The sequence below is a fragment of the Gadus morhua genome, chromosome 15 (assembly GCF_902167405.1).
Source record: "Gadus morhua chromosome 15, gadMor3.0, whole genome shotgun sequence".
NCBI classification, from domain to species: Eukaryota; Metazoa; Chordata; class Actinopteri; order Gadiformes; family Gadidae; genus Gadus; species Gadus morhua.
Window position 1 is genome coordinate 7,128,642 of NC_044062.1, and position 24,920 is coordinate 7,153,561.

Consider the following 24,920-nt stretch of genomic DNA (forward strand, 5'->3'; position numbering starts at 1 on the left):
ACATAGCTCTCCAACACGACTTCCAAAAGCCTTTCCACATGCAGTGTGCACCCCCGTGCACATTGCATGTTCTGCTTAGAGAGCTGGAGGCATCACATGAGTAATCAAAGTACATTTTATTTGAGGTTCTTTTCATGGTACTACAAAGATTCCAGACAAAGGGATACACCAATTTTTTTTACAATAGAGGTAGGTAGGATATATGCATATATATATATATGCACACACACACACACACACAACCACACACCTACATACATATACATATATATATATATATATATATACATACATATACATATATATATATATATATATACATACACACACATACCTACCTACCTACCTACCTACCTACCTACCTACCTACCTACCTACATACCTACATGTATATATATATATACATACACATATATATATACTCACATTCACACACAAATATTAACAATTCCGTAAACCAGTGGCACGGTGGACAAACGACACACAGAAGTACACCAGAGACATGCATCACATGACGCGGTCACTGACCCCGCCTCCAGCGCCGCCCCCTCGGCTGCGGCGACCCGCCTCTTCAGCTCCCTGGAGATGTGGAGAGCCTCGGCCCGCTGCATGTCCGTCATGGTGCAGAAGGACGCCACTCGCTGGTCTGCAGGAGCACAGGGGACGAGGGGGCGGGGTTAAGAGACTGGCTGCCTTTAGCCCCGCCCCCCCGCGATACAGTAGTTAAAAAGGTCCTCTATTGACGAGCAGCGGCATGCAGCTAAAGGAAGAGAAGAGCGATGTGTGGTGGTTGACTGGTTAGTTGGGCGATGCATCGTGGTTAACTGGTTAGTTGGGCGGTCGATGGTGTTTAATTGGTTAATTGGAGGATGCATGGTGGTTAATTGGTTAATTAGACAACGCATGGTGGTTAATTGGTTAATTTGGCGAAGCATGGTGGTTAACAGGGCAATGCGTCGGGCGTGGGGCATGGGGCTAGAGTGGGGGTGGGGGTGCTCTCTAACCAAGGGGTGATGGATGGGTGCCCCCTTTTGTCGACACTCCCTCACTTCTGTTCACTGTGATCCACGACCAGGGAACAACCAAAACAGGGGGGATCGAAACGAAAAGGACATCCTGGAGACTAAGGGAAGGGGGCATTCCCTGGGGGGCCCCTCCCAGACCCCCCCCCCCCCCCCCGCACCCCCCCCCCCCCCCCTCCCTCGGTGTGTGTAAACGTAACAGCTGGTTGGATCAGAGTGGCGGGCCGCCCTCCAGATAGCTCAGACGCCAGGCGTGGCTGCTCCACCGTGTCAGGCCCTGAAGCTTAGCCGCAAAGCCCCACGGAAACCAGCACGACGGCCCTGGTACGCACAGGGAGGACGGATCGTCTCTGTGTTTACCCCCCCCCCCCCCCCGGTTCTCTGTGAAGTCCTCTGCCTGAACGTCTAGATAGGGAGGATCTGCATATTCATAGGGGAGATTTAAGAAAGCCCCTCCATTAAATTAGCTCCAAATGAAAGATAATTCCCCTTGAAGACAATGGCTGATCCTGCCCAGAGCTTCGATCAGACGGGGGGGGGAAACCAACTCGATTTACATATGAATGTGGACCCCCCCCCCCGCCCCCCCGTACACACACACACTCCACTCCTTCTTCCATGTTCAATGGCTGCATCATGAAGATTAAAGACTTCTTCAGGAGTGGAAGATCCACAAGCCATTTCAACTTGACATCGTGACACTAACATCCTGGACTCATTTGGAACAACATAAGCAACAGAAGCTCTGCCATCATCGTTGTTTGTGTAGGAGGACACGCCACTTGTGTAAATGGGAGAGAATATCCCAGGAATAGTTGTGCCAATGATTACACAAAATGTGTTCTGTTGTTGTAATTGGACAGAATTGATTTTCATCTAAAACTCTCATTATTGCCAGGGTCAAAAGAGGGCACTGCATTTAATTAGCTGTGGCAAGCTGTGCTGAACATTAATTTTATGTGAATAAACATGAACGGTCCAAACAAACTCCAATCATCCACATCACTTAACCATTTGTTGAAAAGCAGGAGCCAGATCTGCGAGAGGAGTACAATTCGATAAGCAATCTCTGGTGTGCGTTCATCCAAGTTTTAATAAAGGCAGGTTAAACAAATATGGCTCAAAATAACCGTTCGTATGCTAGCCAACAAGGCTCCAGTTCTCTCAGAGACATGGTTGTGCCAATTGTGCCGATACCACTGCCAGCCACGCATCTTTACGAGTGGCAGCTGTGGTTCCACGCCAGGCTTGGGGAACGCCATCAAGAAACCAGTGAAACCACTAAACATTGCCAGGCAGTCATTCGTTATCACAAATGAGTGGTCGCAAGCTAGTAGCCACGCTAGCGTATCCCTGCTTGACACCAGAATAAATGACCCAACTGGTACGTCATGGGAGGGTTTTCAGTTTTGTTTTGATTCGGGTGATTGATGAACAGAATGTGAGCCATGAGCCATGGGCACACTACTTCTGAGCGTATGGAAATGAATATGGTGATGGTCCCCATGAAAAAGCGGAGGGATGTGTCATTGCTAATTAAACGAGAAAGCGAATTTCAGGGAAAAGACAACTCTATTCTTACACTACAAGGCCTCTCTTGGCAGTTACTAATTGTCCATGTCCTCTGACTAGACTACCCTGTGGGTGTATGGAAATTCCCGAATGAGAGAAAATCCTCGTTAAGCCAAGTGTTTTGCTCGTCTCGGGCCCCTTAGTCAACACTATCTCCTTCGCACTCGCGCAAAGAACTGCATATTTGGCTCATCACACGAACAAGAGGAATGACGCTCATAAAGCAGACCGGGGAGGCAATTCATCAACGCACACATGGCTGTAGCAGCACAGAAGACATAGGCTTCAAGCAGATATATGTATATATACTGTATATACACATATATATGTATACATATATATGTGTGTGTATATATATATATATATATATATATATATATAAATGTGTATATATATTGTGTATGCATATGGACCATCTGTAGGCAGCTCCTCCCTGAAGAAGGACATCATCACACTAGTCCGCGCACCATCCTTAGACTTTAATGGCTGTAGGCGTTGCGGGAAGGAACTCCAATCACTCCGAGCTATCAACCCAAAAGCTTAATTGTAAAAGCCAGCGGTGGGGACTCTGTGTCTGAGTGGCGACCCGCTGGGTTTATGGTGTGAAGATTGGCACTATGTCTACGCTTCAGAACGAGCGCTTATTTTTCTGTTTGTGCTTGACGGGGCTCGCAGCGGGGGGTCGCTCCAGGCACAGACACAAATAGCCGAAGGGGGAGTGGCTAGGAGCAAACCCATCTCCTCACACTCGGCTTGGAGGTGCGCACATGCCCACACGCACGCCCACACACACACACTTACACACACACACACACACACACACACACACACACACACACACACACACACACACACACACACACACACACACACACACACACACACACACACACACACAAGCAGCTGCACAAACAAGCAAGCACGAGTGTTTTTTAATCAGGCTTGTGCAAGCATACCCACACATACCCCAACACACACCCCTGACGCACACACACACACACACACACACACACACACATACCCCGACACACACCCTGACCCACACACACACACATACCCAGACACACACGCGGAGGGAGATAGAGAGGCTAAGCAGCTAGGAGGCGGAGTTATCGCAGGGAGCCAGCGGCGCTGAGCGGGTTACCTTCGAAGGCCCGCGCCGCATCGACCAGGTGGGTCCAGTCCAGGTTGGAGGCAGTGTCAGGGAGGGGCATGAGGCCCGGGTCGCTGGCCTTGGACCTGTCCACCAGGGAGCCGTCAGAGAACCAGAACTCATCTGCGTGGGGAGGGGCGGAGGCGCACGGGGTGGGGGGTTGGGGGGGGGGGGGGGAGACGGTCAGGCACTTAGATCAGCGCCTAGAGGCCGGGACCCCCACTACACCCTCTGCACCCCCCGCACCCCAGCCGCCTGTCAGCTTGCACCGGTACCGGTACCGTCGGGGGGGGGGGGGGGGGGTCTCTCGGAGACGGGGGGACGTAGGAGGAGAGCGGGGGGGGTTGACCGTGACCGTGGGTTCCATACTCCCCCATCAGTGACACGTTAGAGGAGTTAGGGTTTGTAGAGCACCCCTGAGGACACTGAATCATACTTCACGTCCCGTCCTGGAAATACCTTGTCGAGTGGAAGCAGCAGGAGGCTGACCCGGGCCAAACCGTCACCACAGAAGTCTCGTCCCCGGTACTGTTTTCACTTATGTCCCCCGGTGGGAACGGAGGAGCAGACGATTGCACATCCAAAGCCTCCAAAGCACTGATTGAGCGTAAGAATTCACCCCCGTTTTGAGAGCGATCCATTCTAGAGCCGTCTGAAAGAGCCTCTGCCAGTAGCGGCAAATTAATAGGATCTGTACTCTGGGAAACAAAACGGGCTCTCTGCATTTGCTCTGAGGCGAGCTCGGTGTTGAGGGCTCCACTCACACGCTGGCACCTTCTACAACACATTCCACAGAGCACTGTCTAAGGGGCGATAAATGAACTTGTCTTTGTGGATGTCTTCATGTTTCAATCAATGCCACTCTCTCTCTCTCTCTCTCTCTCTCCCTCTCTCGCTCTCTATCTCTCTTACACCCCCTCTCTCTTTGTCTCACGCTTCCTCTCTCTCTCTATCTCTCTCCCTCTCACTCCCCCTCTTTCTGTCTCTGTCTCTCTCGCTCCCTCTCTCTCTCACACTCTTTCCATCCCTCTCTCCCTCTCCCCTCCCTCTCCTTCTCTCTTTCTCTCTCACTCTCTACCCCTGTTTCTCTCTCTCTCCCTCTCTCCCCTCCCTCTCCCCCTCTCTCTCCCACTCTCTCTCTCTCTCTCTCTCCCTCCCTCCCTCCCTCTCGCTCCTCTTGAAGGCGAGTGGGAACTTGATAAACAAGTCCCCGCGGCGGCGGCTACGCGATTAGAGACGCACGGGGAGACGAGAGCCACAGGGATAGAAGAGGAGGAAGAGAGGAGAGGAAGACACAGACCCAAACCCCGAGGTGCCACTGACAATCTCCCTTTCAATTTACCTGCCACGGCGGATCCAGGAGTGATTCCCTGTTTACCCAATTGGACCGCTTGAGTGTGTAGGAGGGAGATGAGCGAGGGAGACAGAGAGCGATTTCCTGACTACCCTTCAAAACAATCAGCGATCCATCAGGCTGACAGGCAGGAGCGGCCAAACAGAGAAACATCTTTCCCAGAAGTCATTTGCGGTCTAACCAGAGACCTGCGGACGATGGGGTGGCGGTGGTGGTGGGGGTGGGGGTGGGTCGGCAATGAGGAGCCGGAGGTGGGGGAAGCAGGAGGCAGGAAGTGGAGGGGGGGGGGGGGGGGGGGGGGGGGGGGGGAGGGAGGCGGGAGGTGACGGAATGACGAGCGCATGGGAACATCATGTATGACAGACGAGGTGACACTTGAGATGGAGGAACAGGAGCGTCAACGTCACTAATCTCTAGACTCAGGATGTGGAGCCGCGCTGGAGGAGCCCGGCCCCGCCCACACGCTTTCACCGCGGCGCACTCAGCGCCCGGTGGCGGGTGGCGCCGGTGGGTGGTGCCGGTGGAGGCGGTGAACGGAAGAGTGGGTGGAAGGGGAGCTCGGGGGCCGGCGGCCACGACAGGTGTCGGCGTTAATGCAGACGGAGGGGGCGGGCCCGGGCCGGTCCAATTAGCGGACTATATCGGGGGGAGCCAAAACAAAGGCTCCGGCGACACACGGCGCACAAGAGCCTCTTCAGACGAGTGTCTATATCCTGTCGCTCGACGCCTGGTGCCAGCGGACCAGGAATGCTAATCCCACAGAGCGACACTCCCCCAACCCCCCCCCCCCCCCCCCCGTTCCCCACACACGCTCACACTCCCCCCCGCACACCTCCAGCCCTGCCCTGATGCTAAGGGCCATTTCAAGGGTTCCCGGTCGCACTCGCCCTCCTTCAAAGGAGAGTCTGTACGCTGGAATCTGAATGTATACGGTGTGTACATTCAGTCTTCTGTCTTCTGTTTGATACTGTAAGAGTGCTGCTCCCTCTTAGCCATGCATTCAGAATGGGCGCCTTGGTTGTGTGTTTGTGTGAAATATGGCCGGATTTCATGGGGAAGGGGGGTGAGACTGCTCAGATCCTCGGCCGGAAGAAAATCGGTCAATCACAAACCTACCGATTCCCAGGAACGGAAACACGATTGGTTGAATTAAATATAAAGCGAAAGAGAGTGAAACGCCCAGTTCAACCAGGTTTGAGCCAGTCAACTAAAGTCTGATTTGTGAGAGAGTGTGCGTGCGCGTGTGTGCATGTTTGTGTGCGTATGCTTGTACATACACTACCGTTCAAAAGTTTGAGGTCACCCAGACAATTTTTCATCTGTGCTAACATAATTGCACAAGGGTTTTCTAATCCTCACTTAGCCTTTCAACACGATTAGCTAAACAATGTACCATGAGAACACAAGAGTGATTGTCGCTAGAAATGGCCCTAAAAAATCAGCCGTTTCCAGCTAGAATAGTCATTACCACATCATCAATGTCTAGACTTCTTATTGATTTAATGTTATCTTCATTTAAAAAAATAGTTGCTTTTCTTGTGATCACTTAAAAAAATAGTTCATTTTTTAAGTGATCCCAAACTTTTGAGCGGTGGTGTATGCGTGTGTCTGTGGCCTGCTTGTGTGTGTGTGTGCATATGTGTGTTCGATTGTGTGCCTATGCATGTTCGTATGCGTATGCATGTGCGTGTGTGTGCATGTGTGCATGTGTGTGCGTCTCTGTGTGCATGTGTGTATGTGTGTTTACATGTGCTTGTTTGTGTGCACATGCGTGTGCCTGCGCATGTGTGTGTGTGTGTTCATGTCAGTGTGCGGGTGTGCATCCGTGTGTGTGTGTGCGTGTGTGTGCATGTATGTGTTTGTATTCGTGTGCGTCTGCGCGTGTGTTGGTGTGTGTCTGGTCCCCGGTCGGCACTCACTCCTCAGGCTGGGCGCCCCCTGCTGGTGATGGACGATGCGCGGCGGCAGCGTGCTGTGGTAGGCGGGCGTGGTGCTGAACAGGATGTCGTTGGGCAGCGCCTGGTCCAGCATGGAGCTGCGGGAGCTGCCGTACGACGAGCCCTTCCTGTTGCCGCTGCTGCACACGCTCTCATCCGACAGGGTCCGGTACACCGAGCGCCGGGGGGAGGAGGTGCCCGCCACCGACGTCTGGGGGGGGGGGGGGGGGGAGAGAGAGAGAGGGAGAGAGAGAGACATTGAGTTAGAGAGGGAGATTGGGAGGAGAGAGAGAGAGAGAGAGAGAGAGAGAGAGAGAGAGAGAGAGAGAGAGAGAGAGAGAACGAGAGCGAGAGAGAACGAGAGAGAGAGAGAGAGAGAGAGAGAGAGAGAGAGGGAGAGAGAGGGAGAGAGGGAGAGAGAGAGAGAGAACAAGAGAGAGAGAGAGAGAGAGAGAGAGAGAGAGAGAGAGAGAGAGAGAGAGAGAGAGAGAGAGAGAGAGAGAGAGAGAGAGAGAGAGAGAGAGAGAGAGAACAAGAGAGAGAGAGAAAGAGAGAGAGAGAGAGAGAGAGAGAGAGAGAGAGAGAGAGAGAGAGAGAGAGAGAGAGAGAGAGAGAGAGAGAGAGAGAGAGAGAGATTGGAAAGAGAGAGAGACGCATTACAGTGATGAGATGATTTGGCAGGATAGACACATTGAGGTGGAGGGAGGGAGGGGGGAGAGTGAGAGAGTAAGAGAGAGCGAGGGAGCAAGAGGGAGCGAGGGAGAGAGAAAGGGAAAGAGAGTGAGTGAGTGTTTGAGAGAGTGAGAGAGCGAGACATAGGATAGACATTGAGCTGATTCCTCTGGGCCGCTGGCCACTCTCTTCTGTCCATTACTTCCGACTGCACAGCAGGCAGTCGGCTTACAAAGTATAAACACTGGGCTGAAGGCCGCGAGCTAGAGGACAGATGTGTGTGTGTGTGTGTGTGTGTGTGTGTGTGTGTGTGTGTGTGTGTGTGTGTGTGTGTGTGTGACTGTGTGTGACTGTGTGTGTGTGTGTGTGTGTGTGTCATAGCTAGAAAGAAACACGTGTTTAATTGACATGTGTATAAGCTGTTATGGTAAGGAATGCTAGGATGGTAGGATCACTAAGACTCACGTTTCGTACAAAACCTCTAGAGGTGAAATATCGCCTGATGAGCTTTTGATGGCTCTTCTGTTAGCCATTACAAGCTGTTTGAAAGTCTGCCTTTTCCTGTGTATCAGTTACATCACAAGTGGGAGTGTCCACCTAGATGTATGATGGTTGGCTGAGCAACATGCTACAGTCCACTGGGTAGGCTGGTAGACTAATCTATTCAAAAGGCTTGTAATGGCTAATCACACTCACACCTGGGTGGCATGATATCACTCCTTTAACACTTTAACACTTTCTTTAATATAAACACTGTTAGCATGACCTGTGCGTGTCATCTGAGCGATGGTAAAATATATCTCGCCATTTCAAAAATAAAATCAGTCTCTATATGAGACCAGTTAGAGGTCACGTAGAGGTCAAAGGTTAAGGTCAGGCTGAGCATTAATAAACGATGAGCGACTTTGAGGATACCACGCCCTTAAGGGTCAGACCCTCTAGACCAGAGAGACACCACACCGGGTCTGGACTTCAGAGAGCCATGACACCCCCAGCCATAACTTAGAAGATCCCTCAGCTGAACACACAGCCGACCGCTAAGCCCTCAGCCGTCCGTGACCGGCCCGTCTCCCCCCGTACGCCACCGCGACACGGATCAGTAGCGGGCAGCCACATGTGATGCGCGAGGCCGCCCTCCGGATCAGTATCTGCTGCCCGCGTTTGGGTTTTCCAGCTGAGACCATTCCCAGACCGTGCCCACAGGCCAACACCCAGAGAGCTCCATTTCAAAGACACCTACCTCCACCGCCCTCTACACACACACGCACGGATGCACGCACACACACACACACACACACACACACACACACACACACACACACACACACACACACACACACACACACACACACACACACACACACACACACACACACACACACACACACACACACAGATCCATGGTGAGAGCTTTTAGGTCGGGAATCTTGCTCTTAAGATAAATACTGGAGTGAAAAAAAGCGTAGACTTCGGATAGATCCTCGGTTGCTTCCTTCCAATATTTCCCAAACCAAACTCTTTACAAGATTAAACCTCATATGGAGCGCTCCCATCAGAACTTTTAACAGGATTTGCCGCTCTCTTTGCATAAAGCAGAAATAGCACCCGGCAGATTAACTGTACCCGTAAATGGTAGCGGAGCAAATAAAAACATTTGCTAAAATAAAATATATAAAAAACATTCTTCGTCGTCTATTCATTCCATCTCCTAGCTCATCCCGGTCTACGTTACATCACGGCACTGGTGGAATTAACCTCCAGTGATCCCTACTCATGAAATATTGTATTAATCAAACCTGCGCGCTTATCGCTGCTTTCATGTGAAGTGTGTCTAAATCGGACTAAATCCCCCTGCAGCTGCCAGCGGTTCCCAGGCGGAGTTGGCCTGCCGTGAATTCTGAAAAGCTGCTTTGCCACGCAGCCCGTTCTCTCGTCACTCCTCCAGGTAACCAGGCTGCAACCAGGTACGCAACCAACCCAGACGGCATTCACTGGAGTGTTCAGCCCGACAACACGTCAACCGTCCATACAATGCCCTTTGAGGTCCAAACGGCAGGATGTGCTAAACATCCCCCCATTCAGGCGTGGGGCGCCGAGAGGGGAGAGACGGAGGCAGCGCCGGTGAAATGCCTTCCTTGACGTCAAGCGCACAATAGTTGGTCCGTCTGTGCGGTGGCAGCCGTCCCAAAGGACACCGTAGCTGGCAAGGGGAAATGTTTGTTTACCTGTCGCCGAACCCATAACACACACACACATGCACACGTGAACATTGACACATATACATGCACGCACACACGCACACACGCACACACAATGGTGACGTGGGGCATCGACAGGAAGTGACGGGCATAAATTAACCTTGGGCCCCTGAGCCTGACTGCTCAGGAGATTAAAATTGTCAGATTATATTGAATTAGGAATAAATCTTCGAAATGTCCAGCGTTGACGTTTGTACTGTAATTTGATTCATCTGTGTGCCAGGGGATGTGATTGGAAACATGCACCACCAGCATGACGTGCTCAAAAGCCAACATGTGTATGTGCTTGTGTGCATTTGTGCGTGTACATTTCTGTGTGCGTGCACGCGTGTGTGTGTGTGTGTGTGTGTGTGTGTGTGTGCACAGGAGCATGGTTTGGCTGCGGGCCCTCCCTCATGCATCCATCTCTCCTGGTATTGCATTTTTTCCCTCCAAACACATTCAATATTATCCTTGTTTTTCATATGGGGTGGATGAGATTACAGCCATAGTGGGTCTGGGCATTCACCAAGCAGTACCAGACCAGGGCTGATTACACAGCCTTTCATCTCTGCGGAGAACAGGGAACGCAATGAAATGAGGTGAAATCACAGCGGCCAACCCAGCCACCTATTTTCATTTCTAGACTAGACGGGTGTGTTCACACTGGACATTAAATACACCAGGACCACAGCGACCGACGGCGGCAACAACCAATCAGTGCACTGAACTACAAAGAGCCCGTGAGCGTTGTTATCTCAAAGCACATTTGTGCCAGTAGCCCTGGCTATCTGTGTTCCCTGTGTCGGCCTATTTTCCCCCCCTTTTGTGATCTCTCTCTCTCCCTCTCTCTCTCCCTCTCTCTCTCTCTCCCTCCCTCTTTCTCCCTCCCTCTCACTCCCTCTCTCCCCCCCTATCTCTGGCACTCTCTCTCTCTCGTTCCCTGGCTCTCTCCCTCTTCCTGCTCCATGGGTGTAATGCATGCGTATTAGAATCGAGCAGCATCCTAAAATAACCCATTTGTATGTCTCCAGGGCCCCTTCCTGCTAGATAATGGAGTGTGGGAAGGGAGGGGGCAGTGTGTTCACGTTTGTGTACGTGTGTGTGCATGTGTGTGTGTGTGTGTGTGTGTGTGTGTGTGTGTGCATTAGAGGGGGGGGGGGGGTTACTCATGATGCAATTAATAGATTCAGCAGGGACCCAGGGACATCTAACACGGACGCCCCTTCTCTGCGACTTCCTTCTCCTTTTAATCCGTGACATCCTGCCTGAGCAAACTCAGGCCACCATCTTTAATTAGATTAAGCCCAGCGCACGCCCGGGCCTCAGAGCCTAGGAGGGGGGACTGAAGGGTCCTTGTGTGGGGAGGAGAGGAGCCGGCACGCGGCGGAGCCTGAGCACGGAGCGCTGATAGGCAGCAGATGCTCCTCAGCTCCTCTTATCTTTAAGAGAAGGTTCTGGCTGCTTCGTCGCTCGCTCAGAAACGCCGTGTTGTGTTATGCGGAGGCTTGAAGCAGCACCACAGGGGCCCCGACGGCAGACTGGGTCTGCGTCGGACCACCGGTGGACTAAAGCAGCAAGATGTTGTTATGAGTACGGTTGCTTGTATTGAAGGTGCCACTTTTACCGTTCGGTAAAACATCATGGTCTGGTTATTTCGGGGTTCATAGGTTAACCTCACTGGTTCATGGTTGTGTTAGGAGGTGTGGTTGAGGATAGGTCCCTCCCCCTGGGCTTCTTTTACAGTGTTGCACACGACCTGCAGCCTGCTGATTCTTAAAGGTGAGTCAACTAACAAAATACAACGGAAGGAACAGCACCCTCTCTGGTGAAACAGGGGTTACTGCACGGGATGCTTATTGCTTGTTCAAAATGCAAAGTCAAGTGGTGTCACTTATAAAAAAAAAATATGCCGTTGTATATGCATAATTTATTGTAAGTTACACAAATTTCCATGCCCAGAGATGCCCTATTCTTAGCTTTACTGTTTGTTTACAAATCCACCCTTGGGAGGGCGACTGCAGAACCCACAGGCCATATTTCAGTTGTACTGAGAGAGAGAATGGGGTGTGGGAACAGCGATAGAGCTGAAAAAGCTGAACACGAGATTTGTTCTGTTCACACTTGGGGGGGAAAATGTCCCATTTAAGCTGCACAGCAACATCTGTTTTTGGGCTAACACAGCATCCCTGCTTTGTTTTTTGTGTGTTTCAGTTAACATTTACATTTGATTTAGGACATTTACTGACGACAGCCAGCTCATAAAGAGCAGTTAAGAGTGAGGCGTCTTGCTCAGGGACACCTCGACACTCGATCGAACTAGCAACCTTCGGTTCACAAGTCAATCCGCTCGACTCTGCAACGCAACATCAACCCCCGCCATAGCTCGTTCAACCACAAGAGAGAAACAACGCGATACCATGCGCTCAAAACAAATTCACGAGGTTTTAAGCGGTGGGTTGGGTCCCGCGGGGGGGCTCGCTGCTCACCGGTCTCCTCTCGTCCTCCTCCTGGGGGCTGTCTGGCAGCATCATCTTGAGGTAGTCCTCCTTGGTCATGCCGTGGAGCGAATCGGCCTCGCGCTGGGCCTCCTGGAGCCGGCAGGCCGCCTCCTGGGCGTAGAGTTGCCTGCGTGAAGGGAGACGGGGGAGCAGACAAGAGAGGAGACCCCACGGGGGGGCAAGTCAGGGGAGCGCTTCCACCAGTGCTGCAGAGTAGGGGGAGAGGGGATCTGGAGGCAGGCCGTTGGGGACGCGCCCGCCGCGCCGCGCCTCTGGTTCAAAGGTTAGCCAGCTGTTTTACTAATAATAGCGTGTAGCTATCAATCAAGGGGTGCAGCTGGATTCATTGCAACGTTTGGGGAATCACTGTTTGTGCATTTTGGCCTGCTTAAGCGGACCGTACCGGTGTCAATTCGCCTGATTGGTGCACTGCAGGTTTCTCCTCTCTACTGTGTATCGAGTGTGTGTCCAGTGTGTGTTTTAGTTGGTTGCTGTCTGCATATCCGCAAGTTCACTGCCCTTTGTGTCAAAAAACATATGGAGGAGTCATTCGGCCGTCAGTAAATACACTACTTTTGAAATATTACATGGGAAGCAACCTTCAACTGTGCACACGGACTGAAGTACAATCCCTGTTCTCCCTGCTTTTCTGCGCTTGGCCGCTGCCTCTGACATTCTAGGAAACAGGGAGCACCTGGCAAAGTCTTTCCGTGGTTCAAGGTCCAGAATGACACCGGTAGGGTCTTTTAAAGCAGCTCCACGGGGAACACGTTCAGGTGAGTTCAGGTGTGCGCTCCATGCTGAACCAGGTGAGCCAGGCCAGGTTGAGAGGGGAGGGAGGTGGACGGCAGGAGACGGGTGTAGGTGTGGGTCTCTACACCCCCGCCCCCCACCCCCCTGTGAAAGGCTAGGAGGAGCAGCTGAGGTGCGAGGCCGAGCGGCAGGGGAAGGAGGTGAGGGTGTGAGGGGTAGAGGTCGTAGACAGTTGGGGCGAGGTGGGGAGAGGGGGGGAGGTAAAACCAAACCGCTTACAACCGGGGAAACCACCGTGCTCAGACAACCACCATAGGAGACGCGTGCAGAGAGAGTGTAAGCCAGGGCTGGCAGGGGTCATGTGGCAGACTACCCCCCCTCCCCCCCTCCCCCCCCCACCCCCCTCACCTCAGGCAGGGAAGGTGACATATCGGAGGGAGAGAAAGAGCAGCACAGGGAGGTGGGGAGAAGAATGAACCCCCCCCCCCCCACACACACACACACACACACACACACACACACACACGCACACACACACACACACCCACACACAACGCCACCTCCATACACCAAACCTCTGGGGCAGCAGATCAGTGTCTGTCTGATGTTCTGGGGGGTAGTGGGGGGAGGGGGGATGGGGAGGGGGGGGGATGCTGTGTGTGCGTGCGGAGGTCATAAATATGATCCCTCCGACTGGTTGTTATGGCTACGAGGCCGGCGAGAACCCCCCTGTCTGTTTGGAACGCCGCCCGTGAGCGTGACAGAGCGAACGCTGTTGGCAGGGTGTGAGCCGGCCGCGGGGCGATCGACGAGACGGGGAGAGAGAGAGAGAGGGAGAGGGAGAGGGAGAGAGAGAGAGAGAGAGAGAGAGAGAGAGAGAGAGAGAGAGAGAGAGAGAGAGAGAGAGAGAGAGAGAGAGAGAGAGAGAGAGAGAGAGAGAGAAAGAAAGAGAGAGAGAGAGAGAGAGAGAGAGAGAGAGAGAGAGAGAGAGAGAGAGAGAGGGGAGAGAGAGAGAGGGAGAGAGAGAGGGAGGGAGAGAGAGAGAGGGAGAGAGAGCGAGAGAGAGAGAGAGAGAGAGAGAGGGAGAGAGACAGAGAGACAGAGAGAGAGGGGGGGGGGGGGGGAGAGAGAGCGAGACAGCGAGAGAGAGAGAGAGAGAGAGAGAGAGAGAGAGAGAGAGAGAGAGAGAGAGAGAGAGCGAGACAGAGAGAGAGAGAGAGAGAGAGAGAGAGCGAGACAGAGAGAGAGAGAGAGAGAGAGATACAGCCGGCTGGCGCTGCTTAAGACCTGTCTCGCCGCCACGGTAACCGAGCCTGAATAGGATGCTGCTGAATGGGATGCTGCTGAGGAGAATCGAGTTGAAAGAGGATGTGACCGATCCACAGGGATCCATGTAGTCGGAAACACTAAAAGGCTTGTCTGCGCACTCACTGAATAAAAACCGCTGAACACAGTCATCTACAACACAGGCCCTGATGATAAAAACGTACATTTCTCCAATAAAAACAACACATTATAATAAAAGTGTCATCATAACGATAATTATAATAATCATAATGATAATCATCAGCGTGTAATAACGAGGGGACAACTGCTGTGGTTGTGGTCGTTGAACAACAGCAGTTGTCCCCCAGCTCCCATCACAATGGGACTGGTGGACATTTAATGAGAGGGAGGGGGTGGTGGGGGGGGGGGGGGGGGGGGGGGGGGGGTGAGCCAGTGGGGTTCGGTGCTAAAACCCGGTCAGAGGAGCGGCTGAACCAGGGGTGGGCGTTGGTGCTGGTGGTGGGGGTAGTGGTTGGGGTGGGGGGACGAGCCGGGGGGGTTTTGGTGATAAGATCCAGGAGTGGGCGGTGGCAGTGCTGGGGATGGTGGTAGTGGTGGTAAAGGGTTGAGGCTGGAGCAAGGGGGGCGGGGGGGGGGGCGCAACACAGGGGGCCCGGGGCGGGGCAGACAGTGTGTGTACCTGGAATGCTCGGACAGCATTTTGAGCAGCAGAGCTAACAAGCCCTCGGCGCCTCTGCCAGAGTCGAGGAGGAGGAGGAAGAAGAAGAAGAAGAAGAAGAAGAAGAGACACGGCCGTGAGTTAGGAGGAGCTGCTTCCACATGGCCGGCCGCTCAACACATCGCTCGTTAGACAACGTTCCACAAGGCAACGGGGTTAGGGGGGGGGGGGAGGGGAGAGGGGAGGGCTTAGAGGTGTTGTTATAGCGATAGACGCCGGTGATATTAGTCCATTCATCCCGAGGCAGGAGTTACGCAAGAATGAAATGAAAGCGGAGGAATATATACGCATAAACACTCGGGAGGGTAAGGGGATTACTGGAGTTTTTTTTAATAACTCTCGCCCAAGATGAGTTGGGCGTGCGCTATCAATCACACCATCCCGAGGTGGGAGATTTTGCGGTGCAAATGGGATTTCTTGGGGGGGGAAACGGAGCTCGGGAAACGGGGACGGTGGGGGACTGTTCTTCCACAAGCATTTTCCATCCACGATCCTCGCACACAAACGCCTTAAACACACGCACACACACACACATATATACACACACAAACACACCTATGAACGCACACACAGATACAAGGGGGCTGGTGTTGAATCAGAGCAGCGTTTCAATTTCACTGTTAATGTCTCTTTGCGCCTCTGATTCTTCTTCATGCAATTCTGGCGTATATTTTATTGCATTACCTTTATAGTTCACAGCCTACCTGTGGGCATCCTTGAGTAAGAACCCTAAACCCACAACCGGTTATCTAAAGACTCTGAATTCACTATATTCTGAGTTAAATAAACCCATCCACTTCATGACTAAATCAGTCCCCATGTATTTCGATTTTATACAAGAAATGGATTCCACGATGAAAGAAGATAGTCCCGAAAAGGCGATTCTTCGGGCATCCATCTGCCGCTTGTGAAATGTGTTTATCGTGTTGATCGTGTTGATCGTGTTGATTGTGTTGATTGTGTTGATTGTGTTGATTGTGTTGACTGTGTTGTTCTGCTCGTGGCGGCAGCTCCAGGCCCGGGGCTCCCAGTGGACGTGCTGATGCCCAGCTCGGACCCCCGCCCCCCCCGCCGGCCCGGCCCCCAACCAGGGACGGGGCCTCACGCCGCTGATCAATAACCAAAAGCGACATGTGGCAAGCGTATTACGTCCGCGGCTTCATTGAGCGTATTTACTGTGCCGCTGTCGCCTTCAATCAGAGCCCGATTAAGTGCACCAGGGGGTGGGCTGGTGGACTAGAGTGTGCGTGTGCGTGTGCGCGTGCGTGCGTGCGTGCGTGTGCGTGCGTGCGTGTGTGTGTGCGTGTGTGGAGCTGAAGACGGTGCAGGCTGACACATCTCTACTGTGTGCTTAAAGGAGGGTGGTAAAGGAGTATAGACCTGGTTGTGTAGACAAGTGATTTCCTGTTTCCAGCTCTGTTTAGGCAACGTCTGTCCTCGATGTCAATGATGGCGCTGAAATCCGGTTTGCATACACTACAGCCCGCATTGTAAATCCAAGCATGCAAAAGAACAGCATCCTCACAGGGTACAAGCACGCACACACGCAGACACCGCACACACACACACACACACACACACACACACACGCAGACACCGCACACACACACACACGCAGACACCGCGCCCCACACTCCCACACACTCACCCACACTCTGTATTGTCGGGGGGTTCCTGGATGCAGTGGGCATCGTCGGTGGTCTCCGTGCCCAGTGAGAGCTCTGAGCCAGGCTCCTGTCCACACGCCTCTGAGCCGGGACCCACCCCAGGCCCAGGCCCTGTCTCGGGCCCGGGCCCTACACCCGCGCTGCTGGCCTGGGGGATGGTGTAGGCCCTGGAGGAGTCGGTGGACACACAGTATCTGGCCCCGCGGGCCAGGGGACTGCCAGAGTGGTGCGAGCCACTGAACCGCGTGGGACACAAAGACCCCACCCGCCACGTCACCGCCCGACACAAAAAGGACAAACGGAAAAAAAGTATAGAAAAACAAAGTTACAAAAACAAACCCATCAGACCTCAGAACAATAAGTCAACAGATGTCACCAGGACGACCACGAGACGAGCCGAATCTCAAAGCATCCTCTAAGAAGTAGAAAGGTAGAAAAACAGATCCTCTTTATTAGTCCCCTCCCCTCCCCAGAACCCCAAAACTGCACTTGGAGAAGCCCATACCAATCATCTAGAGAGCAGGGTATTGCAGCAAATACAGCGCACCCCTCACATTGAGTAAGGGAGGACATTAAATGGCAGATTCCCTGCTAAACCCCCCCCTCTGAGCAGACCACTCGGCTGCCTTTGATCTGCCTGTGAATTCCTATTACAAAGACGTCGGTGGAAGTGGCGGCAGCCTTGCTCTCTAATTGCCCCTGGCCTCCAATTGTCAACGCTGCGGACATTTGGTCTTTCATCTCCCGACGCTCAATCGGATTCTACCTATTCCATTGGCGGGCTTTGATTCTAGGCCACTTCACAAGCTGAAGAGTTCCCCGATCAGAATAATAAAAATGCTTTACTGAAATGGATCAGACCGAATTTAATTTCTCATTAAATTAGTCAATCAGTTTTTAGCGACTGAGTTTCATCCCGAGACACAGCGTCCCTTTGTTTCCATATTCATCGCCATCTGTCGCGACACCTTGCAATATGATTTCCTGCTGCTTTTCGCTGCTTCTTCAGGAGACATCCGGGTGTCAATGGCAGTTAAATCAGGAACACACAGAGTACACATCCCCCCTCTTCTCCTTAATGTTACACGCCTCGAGTTAGACAGCTCTGGCACTCCCCTTCAAACCAGCGTGTGATGCAGTCGGATGGGGTCAACACCGCCCCTGTATGGGGCGACCAGCCCAGAGGGATGCACGGTGGATTTTAAGAAGCTAGGGTAGATCAGTTTCTGTCCTTTCCCCGCTTTCCCCTGAGTTCATCTGCCGGGGAGGGGGGAGATCCATCAAACCCCGGCTCTGTAGGAGAGGGGGGGGGGGTGAAGACGGATCCCCCCCTCCGTCCCCCCCTTCCCTCTCGCCCTGCTCCCCCCGTGGCTCAAGCAAGACAGCCCCCGTGGCTTCTCTGAGACCGGCACAGCAAGGTGGAGCAGGCCACCGGTCAATACCCAGGGAGGGGGAAGAAGAGAAGGTCAGCGAACAGCCAGCGTCTTCCAGATGTGTGTTAGTGTGTGTGTGTGTGTGTGTGTGTGTGTGTGTGTGTGTGTGTGTGTGTGTGTGTGTGTGTGTGTGTGTGTGTGTGTGTGTGTGTGTGTGTGTGTTTCTCTGTGTTTTCAGTAAGGATATGTTCAAGCTGACAGGAAACCGGTCGATGAAAGTAGGTTAATGCTAAATAAACGCTACTAATTCACTTTGTTTTGGTGCATGTGCTAGCATACGACCGCTCAGTACATCTCAACCCCACAGATCGTGTGCTAGATCGCCCGTTACCGTTGACAACCTGTGATTTCTCCCCCCATGGAGAATTAAATCAATAAGCTGATACAGGAGAGACAGAACAGACCACCGATCGATGTGCCTTCATCTCGGGAACTTAGACCTACGCAAAACGTAAACATAGCGATCGCCCGTGGCGATGGCGCACGCGAAGGGGTCTGTAACACACACCCCAAAACTTTAAGACTCAAATTCAAGACTCACTTGTTCAGAGTTCACCTAAACTCTGCATAGTATCCCCCCGTACCCCCGACACCCCTCTTACGCATTGTGTAGCATCTTATCCTAGCTATCTTTGTTGTTTACGGGGAATGGGTTAACCTAGCGAATGTTAGTGCTTTGCACTTCGTTCTAAAAAATTCCTTACTGTACAGAGAGTGATTTATTGTTTTTCCTTCTTCTGACAAATGTACTTGTTGTGCAAATTGCTTTCACTAAAAGCGTCTGCTAAACGCCCTGAATGTATATCCCGAAACACACTTGAGGCCCCGAGGCGGACCGCGCAGCGCTCTCGACCGGCCTACCGCACCTGGAGTGGGACGAGATCTCGCTGAGGTCTCCCAGGCTGCCCTCCATGATGGCGGCGGCGTAGCCCTGCGGCAAGTACATCTTCCCGTGGTCGTCCTCCGAGGCCGCGTCCTCCGCCAGCTCCGACGGCCACGGGTGCGCCTGCTCGCCCCCCCGCACCTGCAGGAGGTGCCGCGCCCCGGGGGGCATGCAGGGGTTGGTGTCGATGCCGCTGTCGGTGGACGCGCCCTTGATGTAGGTGAGGCCCAGCATCTCGGGGTCCATGAGGTCCCCGGAGCCAAAGTGCTTCTCGTCGCTGTTGCTGGAGGCGTTGCTGGAGAGGGTGTTGCTGCTGGAGTGGCTGGACGTCTTGTCTCCCGTCTGGCATCGTCCGTGGAGGAGAGGAGGGGAGACACGTTCAATTATGATTAGTTCATTTCGTTTTATGTTTATTGGTGTTTTTTATACAGGGGGCAGCGCACTGTTAAAAGTAACGGCAGAAGAGTTAGATAGCAGTTTAATTAGATCTGTTGTCCCCGGGCAGTTGGAACAAGAGCAGCAAATACACAACGTAAAACAGCATCATTCATAAAGTCCATCAGTGTGACATAAACACAGTCAGTGTAACAATTACTATGAATACAAGCAGATCATTAGTGGTGACAGTTTTGTGCTCACCTTGGCCAAAGCTTGAGGCTAGTTTAAACACTACAAATCTTCTTGGGTATCAAATGAGAATATAGCAGTGATACTGTAGCAGAGAACTAGGGTATGCATATATCTGTGTGTGAGCGCAGGGTGTGATATAGTGCTTGATCATTCAACAAACTCTTTTGAATTAGTGATCGTCTTTTTTTAGTACATGTACAGTGGCTGTACTCTCGGCGGTTGAAACAGAAACTTTTAGTGGTTCTTTAAGACTGCATCCCAAAAAATAAGTAAGACGAATATAACATCATTCCACTGAATATCCACTTCATTTTCTCTTTAAATGTTTAATTTAGACTAGATCAGCAAACATGTAGATCCATAAATAATAGATTTTGCTACACTCTGGTGTTCAATATGGCCGACCAGGGGAATCTTCTTTGAAACCACAACCACAAGTTAACTTCCAAACTTGACTTTCTTTCCGGCTCTCACTGCTAATAGTGTTGGCTCACTTCCCTTTACCCCTAAAGAGCTAGCGGAAAAAAGAAATAATAATCTCTGGCATGTATAGGAAACCTAGAGAGCCAAACAAAGGGTTCTCATGGACTCGATCTAGCACACGCTCTGAGCCCCAGCGCTGTTAGCGCTGAGCTGTTAGCGCTGAGCGGCAGCCAGCGGCGCAGTGAGCGAGAGAGAGGTGAGGGAGGAGACGGAGAGAGGGGGGGGGGGGAGGAGGAACGGGGAAGGTAATACAAATTAGGAGACGAACGAGCAAACCCTACAGCTGAATAGATATATTCAACCTCTGAGACAAATACGAGACCGCCGTGTCTCATCTAGAGACGAGACGGACGGTGTGAAGCGCCGAAACGCCGGCTAGCATATTAATGAAGCCGGGCCGGTATATATGATTCCAGAGATACAAATGAGGCAGAGACAGAGAGAGAGACAGAGTGGGGGGTGGTAGGGGGGATGGATGTACAATTGGATGTCCCAATTCTGCTGGTGGAAATAGTAAGAAAGCCCACCGACAAGGACAGTCTGACCTTATCTCTGTTCCCCGTGAAGGGAACCAGCTCTGACAGTGCAGAGTGGTAATACAAATATAGACATAAAGGCGTGCACTCATTCCCAGACTTACACACACACACACACACACACACACACACACACACACACACACACACACGCACACGCACACTTACACAACCTAGTAGTGTGGGCAGACTAGGGATGGTACGACCAATCAAAATCCTCAACGTCCCTTTGAACAAAGGGGGCAGAATGCCCACTCACCCTGGACAGCTTGTTGGGAGAGTCCTTGCTCCCCTCTCGGTGTTTGAGAGAGTTCAGGATCTTGGTGGAGGGTACGTGCCACTTGGCCTCTGTGGAGAGCAGGGAACAACGTGATGTATGAGCGGGGCGCAACGGGTGTGTGAGTGTGTGTGTGTGTGTGTGTGTGTGTGTGTGTGTGTGTGTGTGTGTGTGTGTGTGTGTGTGTGTGTGTGCGCGCACGTCTGTGCATGGGCGCATAGTGGATGCAAGTGAGAGCGTATGTGTGTGTGTGCGTGTATGTGTGTGTGCGTGTATGTGTGTGTACGTGCATGCGTGTGTGCATTCTTGCATGCGTGTGTGTGTGTCTGTGTCTGTCTGCATGTGTGTGTGTGTGTGTGTGTTTGTGCGTGTCTCGGTGCCTGTGAGTTTTTGTGGTTGGTGGTCGCAAGTGAGCGCGGGGCGTGCGTGTGCGTGCGCATGAGCTTGTGTGCGCGCTTGCATGTGTGCGTGCGTGTGCGTGTTTTGCGGTCGGGACGGGATGACTCACCCGCCGACCGGGTTCTCTCCAGCGTGGGCTCTCTCTCGCGGCCCCCGCCGTCGCCGCCGGCGATGTCACCCGAGTGCTCGTGGAGGACAGGGGAAGGACATCTGGAGAGGAAGGAGAGGAGCGGAGCGTCACGTGACCCATAAATAAACACGTCGCGTTCCGCGGGCGCCGAGTCAGGAGTAACACTTCATTAGACGCTCCCCAGATGTGTGGCCATTTGATCACCCCGCAGAGATCAGATCCATTAAGCCTATGGTTTAACGGGATGGATCTTCATCAAGACCTTCCAGATGCCGGGGAGAGGAGAGGGGTGACGACGAAGCACGCCTCCCTCGCCGTTGCCATGGAAAAGTACCGGGGGGAAGGGACGCCTTTGCGTGCTATCTTTATCAACGTTAAAGGTAGCACGGGCGTGAATGCAGATGAACTCCGAGCTCTTTTCCTTAGCAGCGCAAATTGATCTCCGACCGAAGCGCCCCCTTCTCCCCCCGGAGAGCGTCTGTGCGCCGGTGAATAAATATGCTGCGTGTTCCGGGGGGGGGGGGGGGGGGCGCCTGACAGCTCTCTGACAGGCCGCTGTGATCTTTGGCTGTTTGTTTGGTTCGCCACCAGACAGACAGGCCAAGTGCGGTACGCAGCGCGGTGTGCAGCCGAGGCCCACCCTCTTGTCACGGTCCGTAAGAACTTCCAGACACACACAGCGCTGTCAGTGATGAATGCTCGCTGAGAACAGCCCCTTGATCGTTCACACCTGAGGCCTGGAGGCACTGCGGCCGGAGATCACACAGGCCCTGTGTGCTGATTGAATAGTGAGAAGGAGTAAAGTGAGTTGTATGGGATTTGTTGTCTTCGTTACCAAACTGCCGACCTCGTGGACCATAAACGATGCATATTGTGTCGTTACCGTCATCTGTTTGGATAGCCTCAGTTCAACTACAATATGAATGGTGAAATGGCAAATGGACTGCATTTATACAGCGTTTTTTCTAACCAGTGGCCCCACATAAGCGCTTGACATTATTGCCCAACATTCACCCATTCATGCACACATTCACACACAGGCGGCGGTGTCAACCACACAGGGCGACATCCAGCTTGTCTGCAGGAGTCAGGGTGAGGCGTCTCGCTCAGGGACACCTCGACGATCAGCTAGGAGGAGCCGGGAATCGAACTAGCGACTTCCCAGGTTCCCAGACAACCCGCTCCACCTCCTGAGCCTCATGCCGCCCTGAGATATGAGACGAGGCACACCGCTAAGGAGTTCTGCAGTGACCGATGGGAACGATGGGAGGGGATGGACCCGTACCCGTCGTATCCGGCCTGCTGGGACCAGCTGGTGCTCCCACAGGGCCCAGGGTCGCTGGAGGAGGATTGGTTACTGGGGGAGCTCCGGTAGTGCTGGTCCCCCTTGTTGCACGAGGTGACCTGGGGGTTCTCCATATCCTGCATGGTCCTGCACACACAAGACAAAACCAGACACGCGTGAGGAACGATAGAGACGTATGGGTACACAGAACATCTGCCGGTTGTAAGTCATTGATCTGCAGCAGCAAGAAATCCTCTTTATGGCTCGCAGAGGGTCGGAGGAAATCACAGTCAAACGTCTGGTTGTGTGTTTAAAACCGCGCCAGTCTTTGGCAATAAGAAACACTCCCCTTAGCTCTCACTAGCCTGATTTAATTAGATTTAAGGTACGATGACCCACTTTGCCACCGCCCATTTATATTAAAACCATTGTGTTTGAATACCTCCAGACTTCAGCGAGCTGACGTCTAGACACACATTGCTAATGCGCTCGGCGAGTCAAAAGACGTTATGTAAAGTAATTCAACGCAGAGTGGTTCCAGTGATATTTTTGGACATTTTCCCCTCCAGAGGCTGCAGATAATCAGAAACAAAAGCTGTCTCTGTTTGAAAGCTTTCTAATCCCTGGGACGATTTGCACCTAGCGAGCACTTAAGCAAATAGCATCTCAATGCAAGGCTTCTTTTGTCACTCTGTACCACAATTGATTGACACAGTTGTTTTAATCGTGATTTAAAGGCGGGCTTTAGATGTGTAATCAAACCGCTCCGGCTGTTTACGTTTACCTGGCGAGGAAAGCCTCAGAGGCTTAGGTGGAGATTGAAAAGCAAACAAGGGACTCAGGTTCTGCCTGTATCCTGGTGGCCCCACTTCTAAGTCCCACACCAAAGAAGGATTACCCGACTGGGAGGAAATCAAATGGGAATCTTATGGGCTACACTGGATTTCACATTAACTGCCTAGCCAGGCTTTACTTTGGTTTCCTTTTTCATCCACCTCCTGGATGCCTCCGTCTCCGCCTCCTTGGACGGTTTATAAACCGTCTCACAAAGGTCTGAATGGCGAGCATTTCGCCTCTTTTGCAGTGATGTTTCTATCGCCGAATTTTATTGCCACGGTAAAAGGCATCAGACGGCGTCCCTACCGCGGCGCACACGCCATTGAACACCTTGGCCAGATTTCTTACATTTCCGGTCCGACAAAGGTGTTAGTCATCTCAGTGGTGTCCAGGCCTTTAATGTGAAACAGCAGCTGGTGCTTTTCTATCGCTCCTCTCCCTCCCTGCCTCCTCCCTCCCTCCCTCTCTCCCTCCCTCACTCCCTGCTTCGCTCCCTCCCCGCCGACATAAAGGTTCAGGGGATATTAACAGTCGTTTCTTTTTACTCCCGCCGGCTGCAATAACATTGGCGGTCATAGAGGATGGCTGCCGGGCCTGTATTAGGTCTCATATGTAATGGTGCCAAGTCTGAAGTCAGCAATGAAACCAGCCAGGGCACAGCTTTATCTAGGCTATCGCCTTCGCTCATTTCCTATACAGCGCGGGGCTGTTTCTTCCCTCTCTTACCCGTCTCCCTCTCTGTGTGTGTGTGCGCGAGGCGAGGGGGAAACGCTGGCAAATTGCACGATACCTTCCGCAAAAAACCGACAGCTCATCAGTCAGAGCTATGAAAATATGCTGGAATAACACAATAACCATTCCAATTTTGACATTCATACCGATATATTTCATGGGTATATTTTCTCACTCTCTCTTTTTTTATCGTGCCCCTTTGTTTTTACTGTCTGAAACGCCTTTATTTCCCGTCTTCCACTTCCCCTCAAACTCCCATCCCCACACACACTTACACACACAAACACACACACACACACACACACACACACACACACACACACACACACACACACACACACACACACACACACACACACACACACACACACGCGCGCGCACACACACGCACGCACACCCTTCCTCGGGGAGAGGGACGGGGG

At 52.5% G+C, this 24,920-nt stretch overlaps 1 protein-coding gene across 4 annotated transcripts in view; it reads right to left on the bottom strand.

Annotated features, from left to right (window-relative positions):
• The window catches only part of LOC115559630 (signal-induced proliferation-associated 1-like protein 2), a 92,157-nt gene that overhangs the window by 4,311 nt on the left and 62,926 nt on the right, over positions 1–24,920 (bottom strand). The window contains exons 11-20 of one of the 4 annotated variants that reach the window (XM_030378592.1): positions 22,930–23,076; positions 21,624–21,724; positions 21,098–21,186; positions 19,173–19,531; positions 16,855–17,109; positions 15,168–15,221; positions 12,437–12,575; positions 7,021–7,249; positions 3,739–3,870; positions 529–646 (exon numbers count right to left, since the gene is read on the bottom strand). In XM_030378592.1, the coding sequence (XP_030234452.1) occupies positions 529–646; positions 3,739–3,870; positions 7,021–7,249; positions 12,437–12,575; positions 15,168–15,221; positions 16,855–17,109; positions 19,173–19,531; positions 21,098–21,186; positions 21,624–21,724; positions 22,930–23,076 (1,623 nt within the window). The remainder of the gene's footprint in view (positions 1–528; positions 647–3,738; positions 3,871–7,020; positions 7,250–12,436; positions 12,576–15,167; positions 15,222–16,854; positions 17,110–19,172; positions 19,532–21,097; positions 21,187–21,623; positions 21,725–22,929; positions 23,077–24,920) is intronic. The other 3 variants (XM_030378594.1, XM_030378593.1, XM_030378595.1) reach the window with 3 other exon arrangements.